Below are 18,866 nucleotides of genomic sequence, written 5' to 3'. Positions count from 1 at the left end.
CCCTAGTGATATACAAACAAACAGCCAGAAGATTTCCTTTAATTTAAAAGTAGACTTAAGGCTGTATTTGAGTAACTATCTCTGAGACAAAATAGACATATTATATTAAAAGGTTACTATCACCTTCCTACATTAGACTGATGCTCTCAGGAATATATCTATATATTTTGGTTTCACCAAATTTTAAATGTGTTTCAGTGAGTGTTTTTTTATTTGGGGTTTGTTTGAGGTTGGGTTTTTTTTGTGGTCTGCCTCAAAGGAATAAATTCCAAGACATTATAAAAGTAAGGCTGATGTCTTTTATGGTAAGTGCTGTTGAAAAAGTAATGATGAAGACCATCTATCTGTAGGTCTTAAGTACTACAGATATCTATGGTTGTGGTATCATCTGAATTAATCTATAAGGTAAATACACCTCCATAATAACATTATGTACATAAAAAGTAGATATTAATTTAAAATTTCTTGTATCAGGTCTGGTGAAGGGGAGTTTGTTTGTTTGTCTGTTTCTTATATATATATACCTTAACATCGTTCTTGCAAGCAAGCCTGCACAGGAAATTTGATTATTGCCTGTACTCCACCTCTGGAGCACTCTGATCTGCAGCTCAGGTTACTCCTTCTGGTGAGGTAAGATCAGCAGGTAACATGGGATGGCTTTTGCAGAGGGGAGGATAGGATTAATAGATAATATATAACACAAGGAGAAGAGAAGGCCAACCGCATCCTGGGATGTATCAAGAGAAGCGTGGCCAGCAGGTCAAGAGAGGTGATTCTCCCCCTATACTCTGCTCTTGTGAGACCCCCACCTCGAATACTGCGTCCAGTTCTAGTGCCCCCACCGTAAGAGGGACGTGGATCTGTTGGAGCATGTTCAGAGGAGGGCCACAAGGATGATCCAGGGGCTGGAGCACCTCTGCTATGAGGACAGGCTGCGGGAGCTGGGATTGTTCAGTCTTGAAAAGAGAAGACTTCGGGGGGACCTAATAACTGCCTTCCAATACCTGAAGGGAACCTACAGGGCAGCTGGGGAGGGATTTTTTACAAGAGTGTCCAGTGATAGGACAAGGGGAAATGGGTTTAAGTTGAAGGAGAATAGATTTAGACTGGACCTTAGGAAGAAATTCTTCAATATGAGGGTGGCAAGACTTTGGAATAAATTGCCCAGAGATGATGTGACTGCCCCCTCCCTGGAGGTGTTCAAGGCCAAGTTAGACAGAGCCTTGAGTAGCCTGATCTAGTTGAGAGGCGTCCCTGCCCATGACAGGGAGGTTGGACTAGATGATCTCTAAGGTCCCTTCCAGCCTAGGCCATTCTATGATTCTATGAAATTTTAGGTCTAAGGATGAATGGAGAAGCCGGAACATAAGGAAGCAGTACCCACTGCTGGGCCCACCACACAGGCCCTGTAACTTCCCCTTGGATGCTCTTACCACAGAGTGTGTTGCTGTGTTAGTGGTAAAGTCCACTCATGTGGCCATGGGCTTTGTCTGGTGACCTTTACTCACAACCACAAGTAAGAGAAGTGAAGTATCAATTTCAAATCTTTTTTACAGCCCTGTCATGGTTTTTTTTCTGGAGGACACTGGAGCCAGAGACATCCTCCCTTGAGGAGGATCCATCTCGTCCAGACCTATATCCCATCTAAAAGAAAACTCATTCTTCTTCCCCTTAGGACATTTGCCCTAAAAAAATAGTGAGTGAATCCTTCCTTTCAGTGATGTTTTACATGACTGAAGGATAGTGACATCCCCATGTTACCTGTCGGTTTTCTCACCTGCACGGCTCTGTGCCACTTCTGAGTTTGTTCCAGTGAAGGTACTGGTGCCTTTTCCTCACTGGCTTGTCAGTTGCTTCCTCAGTGAGTCCCATCAGGACTAAGGAACTTCATATTTTTGGTAGTTTAGTTATGGGCTGACATTTCTTCTTGTAGTCATCTCAAATAATCCAGTTGATACTTATCAGCTTTCTACAGTTATCCTGAAGCAAATGCTACAGCCTAGCTGAAAAATACAGTGTTCTTTTTTGAAACTTGACAACAATTACATATTAGACCTAAATATACTATCTAACGCTATCTTTTGTGTCTTTTCCATGACTGGCTGCTGTTACAATGTCTAAGAACACAGTCATGCTGTGAAACTGGTAGAGTACTTATTAAGATTCAAGACTGACACCGACACCACTTAAGTCCAACTGAGATCACATGAACCCTCCCCTCACTGCCCTCAGGTCAGGAAACCAACCGGACAGGATTCCAGCTGAAAATAACTTCTTAGAGGACTGCTGTTGTCCTTAAAGTCTTAAAAAAACTTCAGCAACTTATTTGCCCACACAGTTAAGAGGGAAAATAGCGTAAAAGCTGTAAAATAAATTAAAATATTTTAAGGGTTTTTTTAATTGAAAAAAATATTAAAGAATATTTTTTGGTATTAATTTAAAAAAATATTCTCAGCTCTTTAAAAGTTAACTGGATTGTTGAAGTCCTTTTGTTACCATAAGGCAAAAGGCTCAAACTTGAAAAAATGAAAGAATCCAGCAGAATCTATCTAGTAAGGCATATCCTTGGTTTATGTTATTTACCATTTAGTATATAAAAAAGTCCTTTTTTAAAAAATAAATATTGAAAAAAAACATGTAAAGCAATCATTATGTCACTAATTTATCTTAATTCTTTATTGTGCTTTGAGAAAATATGCTTTTGCTTTCAGACTAGTAATTCTTATCTGTATGCTTGCCCAGATCAGTGTTGATAGGGTCTGCCTTTCTAAATGGCAGAGCAGGAGGAGTTTTTCCTGCACAATAAAGTGCCACAGAAACACAGAACCAGTCAATGTACTACATGTAATCTGCCACAAGGATGTAAAATGTGAAAAATGAAGATGTTTATTCACATCTCTTTCTCTTAGACACCTAAAGTGAAATCTCTCATGTCATACAAATGGCTGATATCTCTTACTGGAAGAACTCAAATTCTCCTCCTTGACTATAGAAAGCAAAAGAGAGTTTAGACTCCCAAACTGGACACTTCTTTCAGTGATGGAAAAAAAAGAAAAGATCCCTACCATTACTCACTCTTTTATGTTCCAAACTAAAATTTCTGCCGTAGTTCAATTATGAGCTTTGTGCCTTTTATTTCACAGGATCACAAGTTTTCTCCATATACCTTGTGCCCTAGCCAATGCCTTTCAGCATCCTTATTTTTCAAATGAGCCTTACTGCTCGTTACCTCAATTACAGCCTAATATATATATGTATACACATAAAAAAACCCCCACTACATAGTTCTTGGCATTTATCCTCAGGATTATTTGACAGAATATCTTCTTTCAAGAAAATAAAGAGTACCATTGAACATATTGCTGAAATTACTATACAAAGTAGGTAAAACCAATATTTATTTCATTTAATCTAAAAGTATTTTCAATGTCTAAAGCTAAACTTGTAATTTCAACTCCCTCTACAGTTAGTCAAGAGCAAGACATCTCTCACTGGTGTATTTTAAATGAGTTACATTCAGAACAAGCCTGATTCTCTGCATTGGCTGTTGAGGGAATCTTCATTGCTAGGTTAATGTTTAAGTGTCCATGGTTAGGTTAGATAAATCTCATTCATAGAAACTTGATGAAAGAACAACTTGATTATTTGAAACCTTTGTGAGGCAAAATGATTAGGAAGTGTTCTCAGATTTGTGCTAGTCTCTGTTGAACATTGATTGTTTTTAAAAAGCCTTTAGGTTTCTGTCTCAGTAGTGGAGGCAAAGAGAAAAAGTGACCATTGAAAAATTATGCTATTTAGTAGAAAGATTCTGTAATAAATAGAGAAGATGGAAAAATTTTGAATCGAACTGACACATTTCTTTAACATACTCTCAAAAGTCTGTAGCCAATTTTGTCTTGCTCTCACTCGGGGTTTAAGGTACCTTAAGCATACAAAGCCCAGCCAAAACTCACAAAATTACTTCAAAGAAAACGAACATTTGCATTTTTTCTCACATAAAAGAAAGGCTACAGAGATAGCAAATGACACCTTTGTTTGCTTAGTGCTCTTTTGTAACCATTGCTTGTCTGAGAAAAAGCAGCTGAAAGTGATAAATTCCTAGATGTAGGTGAGGTGAAGGACAATTTCATTTTTGCTTGAGTGTAACTTAAGCCAGACACCGATTTTATCAGTGTATGAAAGGCTTTTTTTATTCCCCTTGAAACCTACAAGGTCATGGAGGTTTAGTAGGAGGTTTTAGGTCTTTCTAATGGCTATTTCAACAAAAGACAAGCAAACACCAAAAAGACAGCTAGCCAGGTGCTGCATGGCCTGCAGCCAGGCTGATTTGGCTCCTCTCAATGCTCTTATGACCTGAAGGCTGCAGGCAGTTATCCCAAGGCCAAAAACCAAAGGTGCCAATTGCAGCACCTGACATATGTCACTGCCACTCCTTGGCTGGCACTTGGAGCCCTCCTCAGAGCTCTTCAGCCCTAACGTAACCCAGCCTGTGTTTGTTCTGGGGTGAGCTCTGTGGTGTTGCCATCCCTTTTTTACCCAAAGAAACTAGGCAGGGAAAGGGGAGGTGATAGAAATGCAGGAGAAAAATCTTGATAATGTGACTCTGTAAAACCAGTACTGTAGCAACTCAGCTTTTTTGGAGGGTGGGTATATGTTGCAGGCAGCGCAGATTTGGACATTCTGTGGTCAGATTGATTCCTCTTAAATATCTGCTGCTGCTCCCCAGATCTCACAGGGAGGACAGAGCATTCATTACTCACATTTTGCTAATCTGGCAACTCCCTGTCAGGATCATTGGAATGAGGCAAGGGAAATAGAAACCTCTGCTTCTGAGTCACCCTTTTTTTGCCCAGCCCACACCTTTCAGGATAAAAGCCCTGTAGCCACAAACACCTGGGTCACAAAATTACACAATGCGACCCGACGTGGACATACATGCTCTTCTTACAGTAGCTCTTACCCTGAGTGCAGTGACTGCCTCAGCACAGAGTGAAGAGAATGCCGCCGGAGAAGATGTCTATCCCCCTTTGTGGGACCTTGCCCCTGAAAACTTGCTGGATTTCCAAGTAAAGAACGGCAGAATTGTCATCAATGCTTGGAACTATCTGGAACGACTGGGAGTGTATAAGAACTTGCTAAACTCTTCAGTCAAGTATTTCACCACCTTTGGAGCTCAAAATTTTGGAAATATTCTCTGGGGATTACCATTGCAGCATGGGTGGCAGTTTCGTACAGGTATGAGTTATGTCCTTAAGCTGCTGAAATGGCAAAATGTTTGCCAGACTCACTTTGGGTTATGCATTCCAAGGTTTCTGCCTTGCGAGCCCAGTATAGCCTCAGACAGTGTGAATTTTGACATACTGAGCTAAGCTGCCAATTTGAAAAATAAATCCTGAATGAAGAAGGGAACACCCTTGCTTTGTTGAGCAATAGCTATTAACTTCCTAATAGGAAAAGGTACTGCTACACATAGGACTGGTCAGAATCCAGAAGATCTGTGGTTTAGATGGGTAATATTTCAGTTAGCCAAGATTTTTTTTAAAAGATATTCCCAGTTGCTGCATTTTATGGTAGGTAGATTTCAGGGTCTGCACTCCTCTCTGTTAAACTCTTGAATTGTTAACTATTAAGCTTTTTTTGGTTGTTAATGTTATGTTCCTGAGATTTATTTATCTATAGATTTTATTTATCTGTATTAGTATAGGTAGTTGAAAGTCTACCTCTCCTGAGAATTTGTTTCTATTTGCTGTTTTTGATCAGCTTAGGAGTGGCCTCATTATATTCTAAATCTGCTTTTTACAGAAATGAAAGTTTGTTCCGTTTGTTGATTTGTTTTTGCTGTTTTTTTGGCTTTGTTTTGTTTTTTTGAATTATGTCCAAATTCTTACGACTTATCCCCAAAAGCTGGGTGTTACCTGAGGCAGTTACTCATGCTTGCTTCTTGGCCATGCCAGGGAAGGAGACGCAGAAACACCTGTGGAAGGTCCCTTGAGGCTAAGGCTGCAATATCTTATTGAGGGCTTTATCAAAGAATCTATTCTCCCACATGCTGCTTCACATGGAACAGGCAGTGAAGCTTTCAATTCAAAGCCAGAGTTGACTTGCCTAGTTCTAGCAATCAGGAAAGGTGGGAAGAAGGGAATAAGAGTCAATGATGCTTTCAAGAACTTGTGCCTGGTGGTAACCAGGCATAAGTGAAGGCATCTGTCTGCATGTTATTCTCTTTATTGGTTGCAATCTGGGTTTTGTGAGGTGGTTGTTTGGCTGAAGTTGTATATTTGGAAGACGACTGAGGTGCTGCAGCTGTTGGTGAAGGAAGGCTGCCAGCATTTCGTCACACTTAATGGACAATTAATTGCTAAGTCAAAATGAGAAAAAGGAGGCAAAATAAGCAAAATCCAAGAAGGCAAATGGCTGGCAACCATACAGCAGCAAGAATTTGGTTGGAACTTGACTTTTTCCTCTTTCCTTTCTTTATATATGGGAAAAGAAAGGAAGAAGAACAGCAGGTCAAGGGAGGTGATTATGCCTCTCTACTCCACTCTGGTGAGACCTCATCTGCAGTACTGTGTTCAGCTCTGGAGCCCCTCAGCAAGGGAAAGACATGGGTCTGTTGGAGCAGTTCCAGAGGAGGGCCACAAAAATGATCAGAGGGCTGGAACACCTCTCCTACGAGGAAAGGCTGGGAGTGCTGAGGAGCCTGGAGAAGAGAAAGCTCTGAGGAGAGCTCATGAGCTCTGAACTCATGTCCTTATTAATACTCGAAGGAGGCCTGTAAGAAAGATAAGGGCGATCGCCTTAGCAGGACCTATTGTGATAGGACAACGGGTGATGGTTTTAAACTAAGAGGGTAGACTTTGACTGGATATAATCATAGAATCATAGAATGGCCCAGGCTGGAAGGGACCTTAGAGATCATTTTAATCCAGCCTCCCTGTTGCCAGGGATGCCACCTCTCGACTAAATCAGGCAACACATGGGGACCGAACAGGAAGGAAGAAATTTTTTACAGTGAGGGTGGTGAAACACTGGGACAGGTTGCCCAGAGAGGTGGTGGAAGCCCCATCCTTGGAAATATTCAGTCAGGTTGGATGACGGTCTGAGCACCCTGATCTAGCTAAAGATGTCACTGCTCACTGCAAGGGGGTTGGACTAGATGACCTTAAAAGGTCCATTCTAACCTAAGACATTCTATGATTTTATGAAGAGGATGGTTGGTGCAGCAGAAGAGTTGGCCCAATGTGTGGCAGAGGCAAAGATGACTAGATGCAGAACCTGCACTTGAGTGGTGACCTGCTAGAAGGGATCTAGTTATGTAGTGTGGCCTCATCCACAAAGTGAAGATGTGCCTGGCTGCAGTTATATTTCCCAAATAGAGGGGACACATTTAGTAAGAGAAAGATTTTCACCTGGTTGCACTGACAGATAAAGCACTACTATCACCTGCCAAAGTGTCATTGGACTGGCCCTTAGACGAGGAGATATATTTTTAAAATTACAGTATCAGAAGCTTAAAAGAATTGTAGAAGGAGAAATAGCACATGGCTGCAAAGAGTTTTACAGTAAAAAATGTGAGAAGCTGAAGGACATTTTTGTACATACAGTAGTGAGTAGTGGCTAAATACAATCCAGATAGCCAGCTGGGCTAGATTAATGAGGAATGACTGAAGTGTTTGTATATCTACATAATAAGCTTGGGTGAATAAAAGCAGGAGTTGAGTTCATGGTGCAAGACAGCAGATCCTTTAAAACACTACAAACATTATTGAATTAACAATTCTGTCTGGTCTGGAAAGTTATGTTGCTGAGAAAATGTTCATATGGACATGGTCCTATACAAAGAGCAAGTGAGGCTGCTACTTAGTAAGCGTAGTACAAAGATTTGCAATAATCTACTCATGGACATAAAATGAAATCAGTAATTTGCCTAAATTTACAGTAGAGACAATGATACTGGGACAGCACAGCTGAGAGGAATAAGATCGTGAAAAGAGAAATTGCTACGTGGGAGATAGAGCTGAATAGAGAGTCCTACCTACACACACTGAGGAAACTGGATATTTTCTACCCCCACTTGGATTAATTGACATACAGAAGTACAAGTCCAGGAGCTAGAGCTTTAAGAAAGACTCAGGTGGTATTAGCATGTCCAAAGAATAGGTAAGATTCTACCTATATTTACAAAGAAGAAAAATGGGCTAAGGACACAGAAATATTTATTTCTCTTATGTCAGCAGTAGATGAATAAGTATAGAGAAAAGAATATTTAAAGACAGGGAGCTAGACAGGAAAAGGGATAAAACGCAGATCATGAATCAAAGGTAGGTTGTGTCAGACTAACTTGATATCTTGTTGGACTCAATGATCTTAAAGGTCTTTTCTAACCTAAACAATTCTACAATTCTAAGTGGTGTTTTAGCAAAGTCTGGAAATGCATTTCCTCTCTTCATAAAATCAAAGCATAGAATGGAGGTTTTTAATGATGCTTTACAATGTAAGAATGAAACAGAATTGCAAATCTGGTAAAGGAGCACGTGAAGGAGAATTTAGTAATGGGTCCTGCTAAAGGAAGTTTACAGCTAAATGGATGATATGCTCAGAGTTCCTAAATTGTCATCCCTGAGAAAAAATGCATTTAGCTTTTTCATTAACAACCATGTCACAAAAAAAAGCAGAGATCTTGCTGAAGATTTTGCACATATCGTATATGATAATGGCATAAAACTGGGAGGCACCATCAATGTAGAGAAGGTCTGAGACAGCTTGGGTAAACCTTAAGACTGAAATAAAAATCATATTAAGCAGGGAGGACAAGCCTAGAGTGTAGACCTGGCAGTGGGATTAGTTCTTCCAGCTCCCAGTAATTTGTACATATTTTATAATTATCACTGATACTGCCCAGGACTCATCATTTTCCCAAAATCGCTAGTTCTTGGTGAATCTCACAATTCTTCTGCAACAGTCTATCTTCTTTTCCTTCTTTTACTTCACCGTTCCTATTCATTCCCACTGCACACCAGTGAACTACTGCTGCCTGTTTCTGAGTAGGAACTTGGGGAGAGGAGGGGGAATCTGTCTTTAAATATTAAAAAATAGCATTTTTTTCATTAAAAAAATGTTGAACTGCATTACTTACCACTCCAAGTTCATGCTCTGAGTCCTCTGATGGTGGAAGATATAAGCTTGAGCAGATAGCATTCCCCAAAGCATAAGCTCAGTCCAGTCAGCTAGCGAGGATAATTAGGATGATCTGTATGCACATGGTTCACAATCATCTTCTCCTCGAGTAAAAAGTATCAGAAAACTTGGTTTGGTTTTTAAAGAATGTAATGAGGTCTTGTTCTAATCTGACAGAACTGACAGTGTCGTTATTCAGCTGACTTGTCAGGGAGTAAGTGCTCTGCAGGGCAGAGTTTGGGAGCTTCTGGAATAGCTCAAGTTATTGGACTCGATCATGGTAATTTCATGTCATATACTTAAAGCAGGCTTCCTGACTCACTACATGACTAATTACCACATAATGTACATGTACATGATGCTTTCAGGAACTAGGCTGTTTCTCCGTGTCATGTGCTTAAAGCCAAATATGCCTTACACGCTGTCATGAATAATTGTGAAATGTCTTGCACGTTTGCTACAGCACAAATGCTTGAAAACCCTGCTAATCAGGTACAATAATGCTCACATGCGTAGCTTCACAGTAAGGCCATGTTTGTATGCATCATTAAACTGGAAGTGATTCTATATCACACAACCCAATTAGGTGAGACAATTACTAGCACATTTAATTTGTGCTCTTCTGCTCGTTAAGCAGCTCTCCTACATAGGCAGCCCTGCATCTATTGGGAATGATGCATCAGCTATGCATGTGTTTATGCCTGTATGGGCATGTATATTTATATCTCCACTAAAATATCACTGTGATGTCCTACTTTCAGACAGTTCTATAATTTCTCAGAGCACATTTACAGTGAGAAATAAATCGAACTGTAAAACACAATCAAATTACTATGCACTGCGTGAAGTACTGACTGAGAAATTCAGCTACTCTAGGAACAGTAGTTTATGAAGCAAAACAACAGCAATTGTTCTGCTTCTCTGAGCAAAATTCTGCATACTCTAGTCCTATATATTTTGTTCATCTCAGTGGAATTTCTTGTGTGAAAAAGATTGAGAAGTATTTGGCATATTATTTCATTTGATTCAGGCAGATTAGCAGACCCTTCTAGCATGACTTCCTGTGGCTATGAAGATGGAGACCTTTTGTGCATCTCTGTACGAAGCTGGTGGTCCTGTAAGTACATGCTATTGCATTGTATTTCTCCAAAACATGGTTAGTGTCCTAGAAGGCAATTCAGAATCTTTCCTGCCCTTAGACTTCTATATTGGAATGCTATATAATTTCCCATCAAAAAATTGCAGCAAGAACCTAAGTGTGAGTAAATGAGAACTAATTTACTTTGATAACTTATTCAAGGAAGGAAAAAAATGCACATTTGTAGCCTTAAAAATGTTTACACTGCAAAAATGCATGTAAAAATTTGTGGGAAACATCAGGACAGATATTTATATTTGTAGGCATCTATAGAAATTACAGTTTTCAATTACTCCTGAGCAGATTTGTTCAGTTTATACACTAGTACTTCAAACTAAATCTTGCTGTGAGAATATCAAGCAGGAATCTTTGTGGTTCTTGAATCACCCTTGGTAATACAAATCTGACAGGACTTTCCTGCCTTCAGTTGCACCTCCACAACTTTACTGTGGTCAGTAGTCTACAGAGAACGAAATAAAGGGCAACTTTGTACCCATGATATCCAAATAACTTCATTATCTTCATTACATTGACATTTATCCAGCAGGCTTTCAAGTTTTCAGCTCAGACTTAGTTTCTATTCACTTTAATATTGGCTTTGGAGTTCTAGCAGGTTAAAATTAATTATTTTTTTATTATTCCAGTAAGTAGCAACAAACTGAAGACAGTGACACAGAGAGAGAGATGTATAAAGAACCAAATTTCTAGTGCCACTCCCCTTGACATTTTCAGTGTTTCCCTCAATATCTCTATAAATACACATCCAGATACATCAGTCTTCCCGAAAATGGAAACATGCAGAATTCCTGGATACTTTGGATAATTCAATCCATTCACATGTTGCCCTGTTAAACTGGAGGGTCAAATTAATACATGGTTTCTCTTAGCCTGAGACACAATTTTTTTTCATAAAAATATACACCATAGGTTCTGTACAGGAAAACAGGTCTAACCGTTAAACCTAAGAAAACACGCTTTGCAGGAAGCAGTGTCATCTCAGTGATAGTGGTACCAAATTTGGAACCACCTTTGCCCTAGGCAGTGCTGAGAAGAGGCCAAGTGACAAAGTCTTCTGAAGGACGAGCTGTAGGCTAACTCAGCTGTTTGTGCTGTTGACATCACTCCTGCTATATGTGGCAGAGCACTTAATCCTCACGTGGGACTTAAGCATAAGTCCACTACCAGGATCGTGGGAGAAGTAATAATGTGTGAGACAGGATACTATAACCAGGTTTTCACACAGAAAGGAAAAAAAATATACCAATTATGGCTAAGAGCTTTGCAGAAAAGGAAAGGAAGAAATCTGGAATGCCACATGCAACTTAAGGGTATACACTTGTTGCACAGGACAGCCCAATGAATAACACTTGGAGCATCAATAGAAAAAGCACCAATGCTACAATGCACAAGAACATGTGTAGTCTACTTCTTCTGGTATTTTTACAACCAGTGTCTCTATGGAAACAGGTTTCTCAAACAACAATGCATATCTAGATTTCCACGGAGTTCATCTTACAAAACTATTGTCTTCTAAACCTATAAAAAAATAATCTTTAAATTTTCTCCTTTGATTAATCAAAAATATTTAATTCATTTGCCTAGACAAACTGAATAACATATACCAACCGATTTGAATAAAATACTCTAAACAATGTTTGTGTTTCCATTTTTCAAAAGCTGAATGAACACATTTTAAAAAAAAAGAATTCATTTTTTCTCTCGTCTGAGTCAAAGCCAACATTTTTAGAGACTTTTTTTTCCCCTGAAACGGGAACTCTGACTCTTAGAAAATTTACCTGCTATTTTTAGAATTTTAGAGTTCCCTCTTTTCGCTCAAGAGAGAGAACAGTTGGTCTCCAGGATCTTCTTCACTAAAAGTTATTAAAATTTATTTCTACAAAGAGAGCACAATTAAGAGGATAATTTAAAATCCTACTTTCAAATAAGGAATAGAAACAGTGCTACAGGCACTCTCACTGGAAATGTGGTCCATCACAAGTAAGAACTGAACCCAAATTTCCTACATGTTGGATTGGCATACTCCAACTTATGGATCAGACCAAAAGAGTCCATCAGCCTAAAACGCATCTGAACAAACTGAGGTAATTTCTAAGAAATTTTCAATGAGCAAAATCTTTTCTAAAAGTAAATTTATAATTTTCCAGTAAAATATCACTAGTATTTGCCTTTTCCTTTCTTATATGCCTAAGATGCATGTTTTTTTATAATTAAAATAATATTCACAAAGTATTGCTTAGTCTTTCTTTTCTAGTATCTGAAAGATTTTTGATGTCTTGTCCATAATAAGCTATAAATATCTATTTTTTTTCAGTTTGTCCTTTCCTGCAAAATATAGCACCCTCTCAGCTCATGCAAGGCTAATAAAGGAAAACATACATTAAAATTAAAAATATTTTCTGAATCAATACAGATATCACCATTAGTGCATTTCAGTTCTATCAGTGGCAATTTGAAATCGTTGCATTTGGAATGGTAGAGTATTAATTTTTCTATGAGGGTATTTTTAATTTGATTATGGTTAATACCTCCTCGTTTTTAATTATTCCTACAGGTATGAACTACTATCTGTCTGTCATACCCTTTCTGGGGGCAGTGGAGGCTGGCCTCTTCGGGCAGCTGCAATACAACATAGAAATATCGCCACCAGAGGAGCAAAGAGCTGATTTCTGCTACAGTGTTGCCGACTGCCGGTCTCGCGCTCCTGGGCTCATGGATGACTGGAAGGCCTATTTTGAAGTAAATTATTCTACTCTTTTTTTTTCATATTATGTAGGAAATTGTACCAGAATATCACCTTTAGAAACTATTATTACTGCTATTTGTAAAATACAGAGAGCTTGGTTTGCTTTCAATAATAGTATGATATAAAAGTAACAAGCAGAAAAAGTGAAAAGCATAACATAAAATGAGTCAGAAATAAGAAGGTTGGGATTTTTACAGATTACGGGTTTTTTTCTGCCCTTTGAGATAATTCTGCATTTTAGAGTCTGTCCCCAAAGACTGTTCTTTTAACAGCTATATTTGCATTCTTCTTATGCTGCTTATCTTAGCAATGGAAAGTAAGCATGTGAGATAGAACATTACCCTTGAGAAATGGCCCTGAACTGGTTTTGTAGGGTCCATTTCTTCCTTTGAACATCTAGAAAGCTGAAAGTGATGAAACTTCATGTAGAAGGACACTTACTTATGCAAGTTGATATTCTCTTTCCTTCTCATTCGGCTCTTCTGTAATCCCAAAGATGACAATAATTGTTACTTCACAAATTCAATAACTATTTTTATAGATAGACTTCTACATTCAGCATTTTTGTTGATAGTTAAACAACTGATAATGATCAGAAAACTTAAACCATAAGTCCATCTTGGTAACTGTGAGTGAAGGCAGAGGTTTTAGGAGCAAGACTGGATTTGATTTCTTGAGGTATTTTTCCTAAGCAGAATGTTTCAAAAGTTATTATAAAAGATCTGCTTCTCAAATAGCCATAATTATAACCATTAAGGATCATTTTCCTGTTTGCTGAAAATCTTCGGAAAGTTGTGGCCAAAAGAGTGTAAACAGGTTTTAAGGAATCCAGTATTTCAGCACAGAAGTTTCCATAGCATGAAAATCCACTGAATTATTATGACATGAAAGTCCACTGGATTATTATGGAAGTCCACCGAATTATTATGACAGAATGCCTAGATTATGTGGGCAAAACCCTTGCCCTGCTGGAATTAAAGAACAGCAACTCCCAGTAACTTCAGTGGGGATATGTATTCACTATATAAATCTGTATTAATCGTCTTTCTGTCCCTGTGTCGGACATGATAGTCACAAAGCAGCACATTCGAACTACTCGAAAGCAATTTCCCTTAGCTTGCAGATTTACTATTTTGAGAGGTATGTACATAAGTTTTAAGGAAAAATCATTGGGTTTAATCCTCTCCCTCTGTTTCTCTGCCTTTTTTCTTACCTGTTGCTTCAGTATCTGTTATCTACAGAACACAAAACTATGAACTCTGCAACCTTCTCCTCCTTTGAACTGGACCATGCCCTCGGTCTCATGTGGAGGGCTCACGTTGCCTCCATTGCTTACGCGCTGCCCAAGTTCCAGGACAGGTATGGGGACAATAGTGGTGGCCAGAGGGGATCTTCCCACTCAGGTGACTCTTTGGATGGATAGTATCTCAATAAAGTCTGCAAGAACTTTCTTACTTTAGGCCTCTACTCTTTAGCCTCTGCTCTTCCTTCTGCTCTCAGAGCATGGGGTGACCAGCAAGAGATGGCTGCCCAGGATGCAGTGGGTGGGCAGGCTGTGGACTTAAAAGATGATGCTGATTTCTCTCTAGGAGCTGGGTTTAGCCTGGGCAGAAGCAGTGTTGACAGGAGAAAATAGATGTAAATTGCTGAAGCAGTTTTCAGGTAACTGTGACGCTGAGATCACTGAACAAAACACATTTGGGATAAATGATCAACCAACGTATTATATGAGGTATTTCAATTATATATTACATTTTAATTTTGATCTCTTTCAGATTAAAACATCTCTCCGATACAGAAGCAAATTTTGGTGAAGACTGGGCTAATGGTGTAGATTTCATTGCAGCCACACACTTCCGTACAGATTTGCCGACCACAAACATCTTCCAGACTTTCCTGCCCCAGAGGATGCTCGTTGAAGGGGATGTCCTTCCATCCATTAGTGACTTCAGTCCACAGCAAAATAGAGTCCTGCTTTCACTGAGAGCTCTTCACAAAACAAATAGGTTAACAGGTATGAGGCTGACCTACAAATGTCTGTGGCACATAGATATTTAATGTCTTGTTCTCTCTTTCTGCATCTTTCTCTGTAAGAATAGAGTGATTTTTTTATGTAAAATAGTAAAAACACTTCCTAGAGACTAAAAGTAAAACAGTACAGCTAAAAATACAACCATAAGTAAACAACACACCAGAGAGCAAATGCAGAGATGGGATGCAGAAAATATGCGGTGAGGATTTCATATGACACAAATACATCGTTTGTTGGTGCACATGCTCTAACTTGTTTCTCTCCAGTTTTCACAAAAAAACCCCTGCTTAAAACACAGACACTAATTTATATTTCAGCAGGTAAATCTGAAAGTATTAAAGCTGCAGACAAGTTGTTAGATCAGTTGAGGTCATTACAAAAGCACGGGCAATTGATCATGAACATCAGCTTGTGTGCTCACAAGTGTCCTGGGTATGGGATTTTGTTTCAGGTTGGACCTTTTTTGGTCTCAGTCGTTGGTCTAGCAGAGAATATTATCTGTCCCAGCAAAGCTGTATCCTTAGATAAAGCTGACTTCGTCAAGTTCACTAAAATAAGTTGTGCATCACCATCCAGCGGTAAGACATAGAATTACATTCTTCAGAGGCTTCACTGAAGGAATTGCTACACTGGATATTTTTTTTTATCTGCCAAGTTTTTTCATGAAGGAAAGCTATTATGAATCTTTAAACGAAAAGACAATACAAAAATACACTGAAAAACTAGTGTCCAGAGATACGGCATTTGTTCTGTGCCACAAAGGAGCATCCTCACATCAGAGAGTGCTTCCCTCACACCTTCCACATAGCATTATTCCTCAAAATCTGAATCAGGATCTTAACAGCTCCATCCCATGCCTAGTGGTCTGCGCAGGGTTTCTTGACCTACCCCCCGGAGGGGAGGGGGATGCATCAAGGAAGGCGGGATGGACAGGGCAACAGGGGAGTAGAGCACCAGGGCCTCACTGGAGGGAGAAAGAAGAGGCATGGGTGCTGAAGATGGTAGAGGGAGGAAACAGAGGGACCAAAAACTTTCATGCAGGTGCAGCCATAATGACGTCTGTAGCTGAAATCCTTTGCTTTGCAGGAGGGAGATTTCCCTGACTCTGCTTTGATGGGGTGGGTTTTGAATTCAGCTGAGAGTTAAATGCCATGGCTAAGTCAACCTCGTGACTGATTTGCAGATCAGAAAAGGAGTTCCAGACTAAATTTGACATGAGTCTGGATCCACAGCCTCAGTGGGGACCTGAAACACTAGATCTTATTACTACAAAACTCAGATGACAAAATGTGACATACTGTTTTTGTACAATACGATTCATCAAACTTTTAAATACATCCTATGAGATGCTGCTGTATTTTAACACCAGCTGGCAGCTAAGCAGCTTGTTCACTCCTTCACCCTCCCGGTGGGATGGGGAAGAGAATCAAAAAAAAAAGAAGTAAAATTCATGGGTAGACATAAGAACAATTTAGTAACTAAAATAAGATAAAATAATATACTATTATTATTGATAATATTAACGAAAATGAATATGGCAAAAAAGAGAAATAACACCCAAGAAAAGACAAGTGATGCACAACTGAATTTCTCATCACCTGCTGATCGATGCCCGAGCAGTGATCCACTCCTCCTGGCTAAATCTCCCTAGTTCATACACTGAGGGTGACATCCTATGGTATGGAATATCCCTTTGGCTGACTCAGGTCAGCTGTCCTGGCCATGCTCCCTTCCAGCTTCTTGTGCTCCTGCTTGCTGGCAGAGCAGGGGAAACTGAAAAAACCTTAACTTAGGATAAGAACTACCTAGGAACAACTAAAACATCGATGTGTTTTCAACTCTGTTCTCATACTAAATCTAAGACACAGCACTGCACCAGAAACTAGAAAGAAAATTAACTCTATCCCTGCTGAAACTGGGACAGATGTGAAGTCCTCTTCTGGTGTTGTAAACTTCAACAGCAGGTAGCAGGTGACAATACCTCTTAAGATAGGTCCCTGTTCAAACCAGAGTGAGATCTGATTTCTTGATTCAGAATCTGATTGCTCTTTATCTTCCTTTAGCTGCCTCTGCCAGTCCAGAGAATCACAGAATCACAGAATTATTGAGGCTGGAAAAGAACTCTGAGATCATAAAGTCCAGCCTATGTCCCAACACCACCACATTGGCCAGACCAGGGCACTAAGTGCCACATCCAGCCTCTCCTTAAACACCTCCATGGACGGTGACTTCATCACTTCCCTGGGCAGTGCATCCCAATGCTGGTCCAACAGGGACCTGTATGGAAAGAATGCTGTGCTACCTCTAAACCTTCTTGACTCATAGAAACTTTACTTTTACGCCCTGTCCCTCACTGACATCCAAAGGCAGAACAGCAAATGCCTTGTTCTTCAAGACCTTTCCTACTGTCCTCAGCTTTCCTGCAGCCCTCCTGAAGCCCTTTCAAGCAAGAGGATCATTTGCTGCCTTCTCCTCTTAACTCCTCATCTCCCCAGTTTGATACTGTGCAAATTCAGTTCTTCACTGTTGCCAACATTATACAAAGGCATGTTTTGCAGGGGAAGAGAGTCCTCTTTGTTTTCCAGCAGCCTTTTTTTTACCCTCAGATTTTCTCTGTGAACTCTTTATTTACCACAGAGTTCAGCACTAAGAGGAGTGGAGAGCAGGCAACGACTTCTGCAAACTGGTGCTACTGTTGGACTGCTCGGGCACACTTGCTTATTGCTTGGATGAAAATATTAGGATCATTTACTTCTTTAGCTCAAGGCCTTAGCTGGCAGAAAGTGCAAATTTTTCATTGCTTTAGAGTAAAAACAAAGACATGCGTGATTATAACTGCCAGGCTACTGCTTTATAAGCCGAGAAGCTATGTGCAGTTGCAGACCAAGAGTTTAAACAGGCATCTTCAATCATTTTGACTTGCAACACCGGTGACAAGGGAACAAGCCTGGTTGTCTGTCAATACAAAGGATTCTGAGCTGAATGAATGGCTTGTGTCTCCCTACATATTTGTAGGCAATTATTTCACCATCGGCATGCTCCATCTTTGTCTACATTTCACTGTCCATAGGAGAGTGCTGGGTGTTTTGTTGCCAGACATGCACTTTGTCCCTTGTGTGCCACGAGCTGTGTGTGTTCCATGTTAATTTGACGATGTCATGTTGTGTTTCTCTCCAAGGGGGATTGCTGCTGAAGCTCTGGCAAAAGGCTATGTCTACTGAAGCAGGGAGAAAAATGGGTCGAAAACTGATTGAAGACTTGGCTTCGAGCCAGGAGTTTGATCCAGCGGGAATGCATAATGGTTTTGGAAGGAGAGGATTTGACAGCACTCAGTTTGTTGAGAAGAAGCAGTCCCAAGATTGATTGATTTAATCTTTTCGCAGATATGTGTCTGTTAATCCGGTTTTTGTAATTTCTTACAGCAGGATTTCCTGAGTAGCCATGTGTGTATCTCTCTCATGTTGAATCTGTATTTTAATCCTTAATTTTCCAAATTAACTCATTTGTTTAACTCATTTTCTTATAAATAAAATGCCTCACAGAAAATCTTACTTTATTACTTTTTTTGACTTTATAAGCAATGTATCATTATTGGAGACAAAATTAAATATAAGCAAATTATATTTTGTTTCAGACTGGTTTTTTTTTTCCCTATATACAGGGGTGCCAGAAGATATGTAATAACTCAGGTCCTTGATGGTCTAAAAGATGATTATCAGAAACTTTTCTTTGAAGTTCTGATCTAAAACCAGACC

The 18,866-nt window shown here is 39.5% G+C and overlaps 1 protein-coding gene across 1 annotated transcript; it reads left to right on the top strand.

The window, feature by feature from the left end:
• Positions 1-4,913: 4,913 nt before the first annotated feature.
• LOC104271194 (chromosome unknown open reading frame, human C6orf58) lies at positions 4,914-18,474 on the top strand. The gene is made up of 6 exons (XM_009865797.1): positions 4,914-5,235; positions 10,208-10,294; positions 12,888-13,072; positions 14,305-14,438; positions 14,855-15,093; positions 18,290-18,474. Exons 1-6 carry the CDS (start codon positions 4,914-4,916, stop codon positions 18,472-18,474), a joined length of 1,152 nt encoding a protein of 383 aa, XP_009864099.1.
• Positions 18,475-18,866: the final 392 nt, after the last annotated feature.

Source organism: Apaloderma vittatum, unplaced genomic scaffold (assembly GCF_000703405.1).
Source record: "Apaloderma vittatum isolate BGI_N311 unplaced genomic scaffold, ASM70340v1 scaffold10163, whole genome shotgun sequence".
In the NCBI taxonomy this organism is placed as follows: domain Eukaryota; kingdom Metazoa; phylum Chordata; class Aves; order Trogoniformes; family Trogonidae; genus Apaloderma; species Apaloderma vittatum.
This window is presented reverse-complemented; position numbering and strand designations above follow the sequence as displayed.

Bases quoted from the DNA above. Each gene is read 5' to 3' on its own strand.
- LOC104271194 (XM_009865797.1), top strand. From the start codon at position 4,914: ATGCGACCCGACGTGGACATACATGCTCTTCTTACAGTAGCTCTTACC. The intron at 5,236-10,207 runs GTATGAGTTATG...CATTTGATTCAG, and splicing joins TGGGTGGCAGTTTCGTACAG to GCAGATTAGCAGACCCTTCT. The intron at 10,295-12,887 runs GTAAGTACATGC...TTATTCCTACAG, and splicing joins TGTACGAAGCTGGTGGTCCT to GTATGAACTACTATCTGTCT.